Source organism: Agelaius phoeniceus, chromosome 3, assembly GCF_051311805.1.
Source record: "Agelaius phoeniceus isolate bAgePho1 chromosome 3, bAgePho1.hap1, whole genome shotgun sequence".
Classification (NCBI taxonomy): domain Eukaryota; kingdom Metazoa; phylum Chordata; class Aves; order Passeriformes; family Icteridae; genus Agelaius; species Agelaius phoeniceus.
In genome coordinates this window covers 29,445,299-29,458,940 of record NC_135267.1, presented here as the reverse complement: position 1 = coordinate 29,458,940, position 13,642 = coordinate 29,445,299, and the positions used below count along the sequence as shown (strand labels likewise).

At 33.3% G+C, this 13,642-nt stretch overlaps 1 protein-coding gene across 2 annotated transcripts in view; it reads right to left on the bottom strand.

Moving 5' to 3' along the window:
• The window catches only part of CSMD1 (CUB and Sushi multiple domains 1), a 1,075,408-nt gene that overhangs the window by 306,261 nt on the left and 755,505 nt on the right, over positions 1–13,642 (bottom strand). For both annotated transcript variants that reach the window (XM_054629077.2, XM_077174973.1), the window contains exon 10: positions 12,871–12,992. In XM_054629077.2, coding sequence (XP_054485052.2) covers positions 12,871–12,992 — 122 coding nt within the window. The remainder of the gene's footprint in view (positions 1–12,870; positions 12,993–13,642) is intronic.

Genomic DNA, 13,642 nt, shown 5'->3' with positions numbered 1-13,642 from the left:
AACTGTTTAAAAAAAATAGATCTTGTTTATCTGTTGAATCAATAGAGTCCATTCAATGGAAAGTGAAAGAAAATAGATTCCAGTTACTAAATTAGAGGTAATTAATCTATGATCTTTAACAAATTGAGAATTATTATTGGAATTGTTTTATCTCAACAAAGTCAGATTTCTTTGAGATGATAATTTAATCAGACGTGAAATTTTATACAGCATTTTTGACTTCACCATTACATATAGCTTTTCAATAAAAGAAACCAGTAGTAAATTTTAAGAAATTTTGTCATGCACAAAGGTTATTATTTGTCATTAAATGCATCAATGTCTAATGAGGAATGGCTGAGGGAGCTGGAGTTGTTTAGTCTGGATGAAATGAAGCTCAGGAGACCTTATCACTCTCTACAACTGCTTAAAAGGAAGCTGTAGCCAGATATGGGTTGATCCTCCAGGTAACAAACAGTACAAGAAGAAAAGGCCTCAAGTTGTGCCAGATGAGATTTAGATTGAATATCAGGAAAATTTTCTTCACTGAAAGGGTTGTCAAGCATTTGACCAGGCTGCCCAGAGATATGGCTGAATTAGCATTCCTGGAGGCATTTAAGGATGTGTAGATATGTTGCTTAGAGACACAGTTTAGCTTGGCAGTGCTGGGTTAACAGTTGGACTCAAGGATCTTAAAAGTATTTCCCAATCTAAAAAATTCCACAATTCCTTGAATAATTAGACTTGCCAAATTGTAATTATGTATAAAACCAACAGTAAATACCAGTACACACTCAAGTGGAAACAGTACACATCTCCTTGAAATACATGCAACATTGGAAAAAAACATGCCAGTAAGTGTTAGAATATTTTTAAACACAGATTTGGTTTTACTTATAAATATGCTGAAATTCAGCCGTACAGCAAACAGCACTACCTTTCATTTAACCAAATATCATAAATACAACAACCAGTTTTCTCTTCAAATAATAAGCTGGCAGAAAAGAAGAAACATAATTATTAAAGAATCACACTAAGATTTCCTACTGATACTTGCTAATTTTTTTAAAATTTATTTTTAATTTACTTTCAAGAGTCTGATCAATAATCTCTTCTTTTTTTCCACAGAGAACTGGACTAAATTCCTCCTGATCTATGTGAAGACACAACTTCTGCAATATCACAAGTTTTTTCTGACTCAGACCACATCTAATGTTTAAAATCCACACAGGGTCATCACATTTAAAAATTTGAAAAGGAAGATTCTGCTGCCCAATTCTTCCACTCTGCACTGATGAGACCTCACCTTGAATACTCTGCCCTGCACTAAGGTGACCTCACTTTGAGTGCTGGGGGCAGTTTTGGACACCAAGAGATAGTAAGCTATTAGAGAGGCCAAATGAGGGCTGCAAAGATGGTGAAGAGCCTTCAGGGGAAGCCGTATGAGGAGCAGCTGAGGTCACTTGGTCTGTTCAGCCTGGAGGACACTGAGGGGAGACCTCACTGCAGTTACAGCTCCTTGTGAGGGGAAGAGGAGGGACAGACCCTGATCCCTTCTCTGTGGTGACCACTGACAGGACCTGAAGGAATGGCCTGAAGCTGTTTCAGGGAAGGTTTAGGTTGGATATCAGGAAGAGGGTCTTTACCCAGAGGGTGTTTGGGCACTGGAACAGCTCCCCAGGGAAGCATCACAGCACCAAGCCTGACAGAGCTCAAGAAGCTCTTGAACAATGCTCTCAGGAACATAGTGTGACTCTTGGGATTGTCCTGTGCTGGGACAGGAGTTGGACTTGATGATCCTTATGGGTCCTCTCCAACTCAAGATATTCAAGGATTCTGTGATTCTGCAAAAATATCTACTTTCTACTAGAAACAGGAAAATAAAATAGCAAGGCCTATAATCAAAAAATTACACAGGGGCACAAACTATTCAGTGTATGGTATGAATCTCTTTAAAAAAATTATATGCAATACATATCTGGCAAAAATAAATAGGTCCAAAAATCTTAGCAGTAATAGGAAGAAAACCCGCAGTGACATTGTCTTTATTTGCATTTATGATATGAATGTACTCTCCTCTGGATTTGTTCCTCCTGTGACATTATGATTGAACACTGCTTCATGAACTCTGGTTTATACTGATCAAATCTGTCATAAAGGCAGTGACAGCAGAGAAAACTGCAAGGTTCCCTGCCCTCTAGTCAGCACTCTTCTCTGGTCTCTTTACAGAACACCTGAATTATGCTGCAAGTTCTTCACTTGTTACCTTTCCAGTGAGCCTGAAACAGTGATAACAGCTATTAAATAAATGAAGAGTAAAATGTTGAGATAATTGCTGCATGAAAAAGGTCTGGCCAACCTGACAAGCTCTGTTTAAGCCATTCTTCCCCTGGATACAGAGATGAGACCAGTAATCAAACCTAGTATTTTCCCTGCAAGTTCTGTCCCATAACAATACTGGAAAATATAAGGAATGAAAAAATAATTTTAAACAGGTTACTTCCTGCTGAAAACAGGGCATTAATGCAAAAAAAAAAAACACATTCATAGAAGCTGAGTAATGACTGAAGATGTGATAAACAAGCACTTTTTATTTTCTGGTATAGTAAATTAGCATTAAGCACTTGTAGATCACATGTGTAAAGCTTATTCTCACTTTTAACTTTATGGGTGATATTTTTAGAAACATATAGGGGCATGTTTTAAAAGGGTAGTTAACCTTTTTTTCTGCATACTGTTACAAGGATTAACTATTAAACAAGTCAACTAAATAAAACAACTGTTAAACAACTATTAAAAAAACGACTAACACATAGACATGTGGCTGACTGATATAGACCCTAAGGCTCATAAACCCGAGGGGTTTTAGATATTGCCTGCTAAATTGAAAGCTACATTTCAAAGAGAGTGTAAAGAGTCTGTTACCTGTACTGTAGATCAAATCAATGTTCAAATACTCAGTGCTCAAGCCAACTGAAGCTGAGTATAGGAAGGACCAGGTTCTTGGGTTTGGCTATGGTGGTGCCTCTTACCTGCCCTTAGAAATCCACCAAGTGCTGAACCATTGGTTTCTTCCTAACATACTTCAAGTCTATGCACATCTTTCTTGCGTCAAGTAGCTGACAAATCAGTTTGCTAATCTGCTTTAATCCTTTCACAATATACAGCAGGTGTAATAATGCCTGCCTTGATTCTTGATGAGATCACACTTTAGGACTGAAGTTTTGTCTCTATTTACTTTAAAGTAGCATCACATTTTGGTGTAATTTTGTATTTTCTAAAAAGCTCTAATCAAAATTCTTTATTCACATTTCCAAAATTTTAAAACATTACTTAATTAGACATTAGCACCCTTTCAAACACATATTATATATTTTATTTTTTTTTAACATTTATGAGTTTACTGTCCATATGTCACGTTAAGCATTGAATATTCCAGCTTTACTTAATGAAAGCCAGGAGGAAATTTCATCTTAAATGAGCTACAATACCATTTGAGGAGTTTACTTTGAAGATAGAAAAACCCTAATAAAGTAAAATTATTTTAGGCAGTGCATTAAAATGCTTTAAATGGAGACACCCTTGCAGTTTGCTTTTCTCATACTATCTCAGCTATCAAATCAGCCCTAGTGGGGTGAATTTGTCACATGACACTTTAAAAATCTTTTAATTCTATCATAACTTACTATAAACCTTGTTATAGTTCAAGACTAAGTAAAAATTCCAATAAATAAAATTACATCCTCCCCCTTTAAAACCATCTTTGTGAAATCTGCAATTTACATATCTAGTTAATAATTTGGTCCTCCATTTATTTCTCTCTCTACAATAGTTCTTAAAAATACGAGTCTCCTGTTTAATATTACACCAAAGTGAGGTCATTAAATGAAGTCCTAAAAAATTTATTATGTAAATACTTGCAGGTTTCTATTTACTGTGATACCAATACAAAATCTATAGTATTGCTAAAGCAAAGTGAGAGATAGTAATAATTATCAGAAATTAATAATATTTTTAGAATAATCTATTTTTTTCTTATATTTATATATACACCTACAGTTCACTATGCAATCTGTGAATTTCTCAGATTTTTCTATTCTTTGCCTAGAAGCTATCAGCTGACATTTTCACAGCAGAAAATGTACCCAAGTAATAATCTACAAGAGAAGATAAATGGTGAGAAACATATAAAAAGAACACCAACACTCAGGTTTCAAGGCAATGCAAATGAATGTGCTTTGTGAGGTAACAAAGAACTATAGGAGCATAAAATATTCGGCAGCACTTGCCTCCTTGTGCAGTAAATGTGGGTTTATGGCCTCATTACCAACCCCATCAGGCTGCACAGTGTCTGTACAAAGATATTTTATGCTGAATACTTGAAAAGTGAAAAAAAATGTACAGGGAAGAAAAGGATTATAAGCAAAAAATTCAAGGACATTTTTCAGGTATTATATACTATCAATAGTTGCAGGAAAAATGGGAAAAATGTCTACACACAAACTTTGATATTTTTGATTTACAAACATGACAATTTAATGGTGAATAAACCTAATAGTTCTTATCAAGGGAATTAAAAATAATTGTAGAACAAACAAGGTAAGAAAAAAAGTGGATATTTAGTTTTAGGATTTTATTAACACAGTGCCAGAATGTTGTTAATTGATGCACACTCTGTAAGGAGTACTTCCTGTCCAAAATTAAAGCCCAAACCTGAATTAAATGAGAGAATAGTAATGATTTTATGTTGCTCTATTTATATATTTGTATTGTGCAAGTAAAACATTCCAATGTTTATTTGCATGTATTTATATCTTCAGGAGTAATGACAAATACATTGATTTGAATTCTATACTATGTGGAAAGAAAGTGTTTTGTATTTAGATATATATTTAATGCATATTCATCTGTGGCTTAGGAAGACATTGATTCTCTGTTTAATAAAGTTGTCTGAATCCCTTTTACTATGAAGAAATTGATTGTAAATATGTTTTTTGTGTGTGTGGAAAAATATGTCACTACACCAACGGGTACATTGTTATGCTGAAAAGTATTGTAATTACATTAAGAAACTATGAATAAAAACTTCTTGCTTTGTTCTGATTAAAATTAAAAGTTAACATTTCAGCTGACCATTCTTTTATCAGTTTTTAAGCTCCATTTAAGTGATGAAAATTATTAGGATTCTATATTTGAACACTGTATACAATTTTTTTGCTTTCTGAAAGTACATAAAGTGAAAAGAAAGAAAAGATTAAAGCTAAACCAGAAAAAATACATTGATGGAGATCAAAACAGCAAAAAAGAAGAAACTGAGGCAGACCAACATGAAAGGACAAATCACATGGGACGAAGGAAATGATGGAGGAATTGGAAGTGCATGAGCAGCTAATAAAATTCTCTATGAAAAAAAAGCTGAAGGCAACAACCCAACACTCAGCAACAAATGAAGTATGCACATGGCAATGACTGGATAATAAATGTCAATGATGAAAGTGAAGCTGTACATGTTTTTTTTAATAGTTTTATTTTCCCACTTTTTTAAGTGGGAAAAACTATCTCTGGTAATTGGAAAATAAAAAGGCACTTATGTGTTAAACAGACTTGATGGGGAGGGGGTGCATTTTTTGAGTAGCAGATTTTTTTAGCTATAAAATAAAAATTCAAAGAGGAATAGTCTGGTTTTGTTTTGCAAGATACAGGCCAAAATAATGATGGAGTTTTCAGATATACAGTCTGGAAAAGTGTATCTATGAGAAAGGCAAACACTTTTGCTGCATTAAGTATTCAACTAAAGAGTCTCACTATATATATAACTATATAAATAATATATAAATAATATATAAATATATAAATTATATATATATATATCACAATAATTTATATATATGGATTTATATCATTCTGACCCAAGCAGATACAGAAGAAACATATCACAGTGAAAATATTACATTTTGCTTTCTTTTGAAAGGGTCCTCAATCTGGTAGTAGAACATGAGGAAACGGATGTATTAAACTTTGAAAATAGCATACGTTTTTGTATTTAACAAAATCATTTTGATCACTTCAAAGGTTTTGATTTTTGGTTTGTTTGTTGTTTCTTTGTTGACTTTTTTTGGACACTGAAACTTTTGTTTGCCTTGAGCATTGCTTTACCATCTAATACATTCCAACTGCTTGTCTGAATTATGGACTTGTTATAAAATCAAAGACAATATCACAACAAATACATTGCTAAATCCCCCTTTTCAGCTTTTCCATTCTTTCATGTGTATGCTTCTATAGGTTTTTTTTCCAGAAGTCTTACTGGTTGTTTTTTCCCCTAAACTACCATTTCCAACTCAATATGTCATACTCAGATCCATATGAGTCGCATAAAATTCCCACCCCACAGCTAAATCTCAGTTGTGTGAATCTAGCTGATATCCTGAAAGCACATATGAGATACTGAAGACAGATAAGGCTCAGTAGTTAGTCTCCTTTGCTCAAAAAGAGCATGAAAGAAAGGTCAAAGGGAAGGTAAGTAATAAGAAATAATAACTGTCAGCCTGTATTTGTGACAATGACCTTATGAGGCAAAAAACTTTAGTGTTTGGTGGTTTCTGGCACTTAATGTTAGAAATCATCTGAGAAAAATAAAACAAATACCACAGGAAATAACACTAGTGGCATTAAGACTTCTCCTCCAGTTAGCTTTTCTTGCCAATCAGGAAATACTTTCGTGGCATAGCAGGAAATTTGTGCTTGGATGCTTTTGTCATGAGATGAGTATTGATCCCATGCATCCATCTTCCATGACTACCCCCAGTTTATAGAAAACAAGAGTCAAAATTTCTTGTAATTAATGCTCAAATGAGACATCTAAACTCAATATAGAAAGTGGCTTTGATGTGGGTTTATCAGTTCTACCAAAATTCTCTGAAATAAATGTATTAATATAGGAGACATTTTCTTCAACAGTTTTACTTAACTCTGGTATAACCCCAGTCTAAAGTGATGTTATTTCATTCCATGTATATGGCCATTATGGGACCCTTCCCATTCAACCTATGCAGGATACCCTTCATCTAAAGTAGCATACTTTCTTCCACACCACCATATATATACTAAACCTTACAGGGTGGCATTTTCAATCTAAAGTCTAAATCCCCTTTTGGTTCTGATGCAGTAAGAGCAAGCAAAGCCCAGTGTTGATTTAGTTGATCAGCCTCTAGTAGAGTGCTTTAGGAGGAGGTGAAACACTGTTCTGACTCTACTGACTATTTGACAGATGTACATCAAGTATAATCAGAGTTCAGACATGCAGGACCCACACATGCAAATCAAATTCCATTCTAAGTGTCTTCAGTGTTAAAATGGTGTCTTTTGTTCCAACTCTAACAGCTCAATCACATGATGTTTTGAAAAGTAAAAATGTCAACATTGTTAATAAAAATCATAGTGTTGCAATTACTATACACAAAGCACAAAACCCATCAAAGAGATATGATTTTTAAAAGTGGACTGTGATTGCTTTTTTCACAATATAAGTACTTTTTATAACATGTGTATGTATATGGAGCTCTGTGTCACAATTTATGTACATGAATTCAAATTGAAGATGAATATACACTGCAGGGAATCAGTTATACATAACATGATTTTTCCAGTAGGCTTATAAGTACCTTTTGAACATTATACCAAAATTTACAAACACCTTTGTTTGTTTTTGAAATGTATTTAATCTATAAAACCACTGCTACCCTGGAATTCTTGTTCGAGATTTTAAGACATCAAAAAGTAAAAAATCTCATCCTTATAGTGCAACAAGAGTTTTGTGATGTAAATGCTTTAGATATTTTGTGTTCCAAAATTGTAATCCTCAATTATGACAAAAATAATAAGTACACAAGTCTATTTCAAGGCAAGAGGGAACCTAACCAGTATTTGTTTATTTCATTACTAGGACCTTAGTAATTTAAATTCTCAACTATGTGAATTCTTTGTCAATGATGTTATAGCCCCCTAAAATCAAAGATGCCATTCTGGCAAATAAAAATAAAAAAAGTTTAAATTTGAACATGTACGTTCACAGATGGCATAAAGCTTTAACACTGTATGAAGGAGATAAGAGAATACAAATTGCTTTCATTTTCCACCTGCCATGGGAAATATCTGTTTTAGAAAGTTGTTACTGTATTTGTATGATGCAGAAGGCACAGGATGTGCAAATGAGGTAATCCTAAATTCACAATGACTGTCCTTCACTCTATTAAATCAATCCAATAATTGTGAAATAGTAATTGAGTAATCACAAGTGGTACATTGCCGTGAATACACAAAAGTTTAGTGAAAGTAGTTCCTAGATCTACATATTTTTGATCCTCAAGATGTCTGCACCTTAAAAGGGTGACATAGAGTGAGAGGATAAATTCTTCAGATAATTTTTTTTTTTTTTTAGGATTATGGCAATAATCTCTTAGGGATGAGCTATCTGGTGCTCAGCAAGAGATTCTTCCCCAGTCAGAATATAGTTACACTGCAGGTTCTGTAGATGCTAAACCTCCTTTTATGTGTGGCAGGATGATCTGATCAGTCATTTGGAGAGACAGAAGCCTTGTCTATAATGAAACTTTGAAGAAATGAAATGTGCCCTTTTTAAGGGCACATTCTCAAAAATCCCACTCTAATATTAAGTCTCCTAATGGGAAAAAAATACAGTTTCTGTGTTTTTTGCAGAACATTATATATACATAAGTTACTTACATGGAAGACAAGTGTCACTAACAGATCATGTCTGAGCTACCACAAACTTTTGAAACAATCCATGAATCAGCAAGATAATCTCACTCAATCCCCCTGCATATTACCATATGCTACCTAGTAAGATTGCTCTTTTAAAGCATATTGCAGGAATAAATGATCTTAAAATAAATTATCTAAAAATCAACTGCAACAGTATGTGAATTCCCTAGGTGTGAACTGGGCAAAGATTTTCTGAACAAAAATGTTGTTTTGAAGTTCCCCAGCTATGTGCTTTGAAAGGCAATAAGTCAGAAATGCCATTTTATACCAACATATTTTTATACCAACCTATTGAGGCATTATCCAACTTTATACAAATACCAGAGAGCTCAGACCCATAAAAGTGTACATGAAGTTTCCCACTCTCACTATAATTAATGTCTTCAGTTGTGTCAATTGTAGTGAATAACTTTTACTTTTTATAGAAGAAGGAAGTTGCTAGGCTCAAACAAATACTCAATATATCTGTGCTTTGTATTGTGCAGAAAGTAGAGCCTTCAATAAAAACTCCTGTAACTGGGACACAGTCTTTATTTACCAGGTCATTAAACTCAGCAATATTGCAGCCAATAGCACATCCACTATACCACAATCAGCAATCAGTCAGGAAAATATTGGGCAAAATTAGGCATCTGGGCTGAAGCAACAATGCCATAATGCAACAAATCTTGCCGTCCAAAAGACACTGGGGCTGAAAAACTGAGCCATTGCAATGTTACCATAAAACAGTGAAAACAGCAGGAAATCCAATGCAGTAAGTATCCACAGTCTGGAGAAGGAATTGAAACAGCAAGGGGTAGAGGCATGGTTAGTACATAATCTAATGAGATTATACTAACAGTAAGAAAGGAGCAAAGAGAACACATCAGTAGGTCCTCAAAAGAGTTCAAAGTAACTGATTCTAGAAAGCTGAGAAATTGTATAACAGAAGAACTAAAACAATGAAGAGTTGTAAAAAATTACAGCATGCACTTGACACAGTCAGAAAAGCACCATAAAGTTGTATTTGCAAGTAATAAAAGTCTAATAAATGACTCAGTAGGTTGCTGATCAAAAGCTGTAATAAGTGGGATCCAGAGGAAACAAATAAATGGTTAAGGAAGAAATAAGCAGGAATACATTTTAACAGGAGAAGACTCAAATTTAGGTTTCTCTGTTGCTCAGAAAAAGGCAAATAAATCTTAGAAAAACATTTAACTTAAAATGATCTTAATATAGTTGGCTAAGACCTGAAACTATGCTACTGTCTCTGTAGGATGAAATTTGTTTTCATTTTGAGTTGGCACTAAAAATCTGTCCCCCTGCCAGCACCAGAATGCAAATTTTAGAAAATCTTCCCATTAAAAAAAAAAAAAAATTCTGGCTCATTATGGTTTTGGGATGGTTTTTTTGGGTGTTTTTTGTTTGGCAGGTTTTTGTTTTCTTTGAGGATTTTGGGGGGGATTTTTTTTTTCTGGAAGGAGACCTAGGAAATCTCTTTAACTGCATTATCCTCTTCAAAATTCACTGAATGTTGTGTTAAGAGGAAACACTATCTTATCTTTAAAATTTTACTTGCAACCTAACCTGATAAAAGGCCACAAATTCACTTTTAGAGTAAGTCAAAAGTAATTTAAAATACAGAGTATCAATATGTCATGAGCTGTATGCTTCCTGGAAAAGAAAATCAACAGGACTCTAAGCATTCTGATAAATATTTTCAAATCTGCAAGTCAAAAGAGTAGATTCCTCAAAGTAATTGTAAAATCAGACCTTCAATACACAGTTCAAATTTCAAGAGTTCTGTCACTCTCCAAGAAAAGTCAAGGCTGAAAATCTGCAAAACTTTCAGCATATCTTAAAATAATTTGATTGTTTTGAAAACTTGAAAATTATTTTGGTAATTGATTTTTTTAAAGTTTATAGATTCTAAAATGCTAGCAATATTTTTTTATTAAAAAGAAGTAGTGTTCCATTCATTCAGATAATCTGTAAAGTAAAATGATTTTCTTTCACATCTTTTATTAACATAAAGAGTATATATTAACTCCCAATGCATTTATTTGGAGATAGAAATCCCAATACTGATAAAGATGATGTAGACTTTATGTGAAAGCTACCTAAAGATACTGTATGCCTTAAATAAGTCTGATTTTAATACTTCACATTTACAGTCATCTTGGTCCTAAAGCAACTACAGTCTTTCCAAGAGATATCAAATTAAGAAAATTCTTCCTTGCTTGCACTGCTAGACAAATCCAAGTTCAATAAAAAGGTAACCCATCCAATATTGCCCATGGTGTTGGAAATGACTTAAAAGTTACACCTCTTTTCCTCATGCTGTGATTATCAGTGTCTGTTAGCATGCCTTTACCTCCCACACAGGTGGATATAACAAGGATTAATTTTTTTCTGGGTAAAAGCTCCAAGTGTTTACTCAGACTTCTTAATTTTGAACATAACATGATTTATCTGTCTGGGTGTGCAATTCCTCCTGTTGATTCCTCTGTCTGATGAACTAGCAACCTGCCCAAATATCTCTACTTAAGAGTAGCGTTTTTTCAAGTCCAAAATAATCCACACCAATCTCATCAAGTTCTGCACTACTAAAATTCTAAATTCACTGGGAAAGATACATTGTATAGAATGAAGAGAACTTGTGCATTATTGTAGTAGATGGGGGTTTACTGGTTTTCATAGGAAAGCCTGAGTCCCATAGAAAACACAATCTGGACAGTTTAACAACATAGTACCAGTTTTTCTACTTAAAATTAAAAGTAACTGAATAAAGAAAGCATGAAGATGCCAATACGCTCCTCTATTTGCGGGAATTTTAACTTTTTTTTAATACACATTTAATTTCTCTCTTACAAAAATATACTGTGTTTTGCAAAATTGACAAGGCAGCACACTACTGAATATAAATTTGAGTAGATTAAATTTTCATTCATTTTCCATAATTTAAATGCTTTTCTATATTTAAAAATGTAAAGTAATTTAATAATTTCTATAAAATGCAATTATTTTAAAGTCAAAGGCCTTCTAGGAGAAATATTCACATCTAATGGCTATTTTAAATAAAATATAACAGGTCAGTTTGGAACTGAAAACAGCTTTTTCTGTTCTGCGACAAGTCCCACTACAATAAAATATTTCTCAATATAGCAGTTTTGTACTTTTGCCCGTTTTTCCTGAATACACATCTTTACTGAACCAAACTGAATCCTCTTTAAGAAAAAAGTGAATTTAATTAACTTCACAAAGCCACACCATTTACATCTCAAAAATATGCTATGAAAGCATGCAGGAAATTTATCTTATCTGCAGCTCAACATTTTCACTTAATTATGGTAAGATAATTTTTTTTTTCCTTAACTACTTTAAAGAAGTCAAGAATACAGTCTTCCAAAAAGCTGCACAGGAAATATATGTTTTGCAATTATGAAAGTACATATAGATCATACATTCCCTGCCATATAGCAAGTCATTTATTCAGCATTTCATTACACAGAAGTACAATATAAGTAAAGTACTTCTTTAGCTTCTCTTTTTTTTTTTTTCCTACAGGTAGGGTGTTTCCATCCTTTAATGATTTTACAGAAAAAAACAGTACAAATATTCTGTTATAACCACTACCTTATGCATAATTAGATGACTAGTTCATAGTTATGTATTAAGAATCATTACTGGAAAACAGTGCATTGAAAAGAAAACATGTAGATAGTAAATAACTAACAGCAACTCTCAAAATACTTACATGTACAGTTTTTATGACAAGAAATCTTATGTTAAGATTCAACAGAGATTAAGTATCAAGGCGCAACATGACAAATTCACTATTAACTTAATTAGCAATGTGGAATTTTGATTATGATTTTCTGTACTTCATTAAAAATTTATTTAAAACTTGAAAATTTTAAGTAGACCTATTACTCTGAGTGGAAATTTTCACACATGCTACTTTTCTCCTCTCTAGTGCCCAGTGTAATTTTGTAATAACTCTGCTCTGTTCCTTTTTGTGTTTAAATGAACATACAGACTTGCATGTGTTTATGCATTTCTGCAAATATATATAAAATATTTTTAAGACAAATCCAAAATTCACTTGAGACAAGAGAAAAAGCATACCTTTTCTGGATCAGTTGTTGTAATGACCCACACACAGTGTGCGTTGTCTTCATATTGAACCGGATAATTTGGTGATGTGATAATGCCACTCGGTCCACGTAAATTAGAACCACATGTTCTAGCTAAAATGATAACCAACAAACCAGATTGCCTTAGACTGGATGCTCTGTTTAAAATAAATATTATAAAATTGCCACAGCATTAGCACCAACTTGCCATAAAAGTGTTAATATGCTGACATATTCCAAAACAATCTGCCTTTAACGATATTTCAGCCAGACAAAAAAAATCGTGAAAATTTACCTACAGGGGAAGAAATAAGCACTTTTCAATTTAATCAGCCCAACATTTACAATATTTTATTCTTACTTTATGTAGATTAAATACTCAAAATTATCATATCAATACTCTGTTTGGAGAAAGATTTACCCTTTCCAAATGGATGGAGGGAGCCTTCTACCCGTGAATCTAAGGGCCAGTACATGCTTTCCTTTATGATTTCCCCATGTCTTGGAGAAAGAAACACATGTATCTCAATATTTATGTAATTGTATGTCCTTAACCTAAACATGACCTTCTGTGGTGTCTTAGATCTTTACACCACAGGAAATATAATTAGAAAGAAAAAAATATAAAATGGTTCAAGGCAGTATGTAGTCTGACTTTGGTAAAGCAGATTGAGTTCTGAAACCATCACAATCTCTCTGCCACATCAGCAAACCCAGATAGTCAGCATTTAAAAATATATTACTTAACATATTCAGTTATCTTT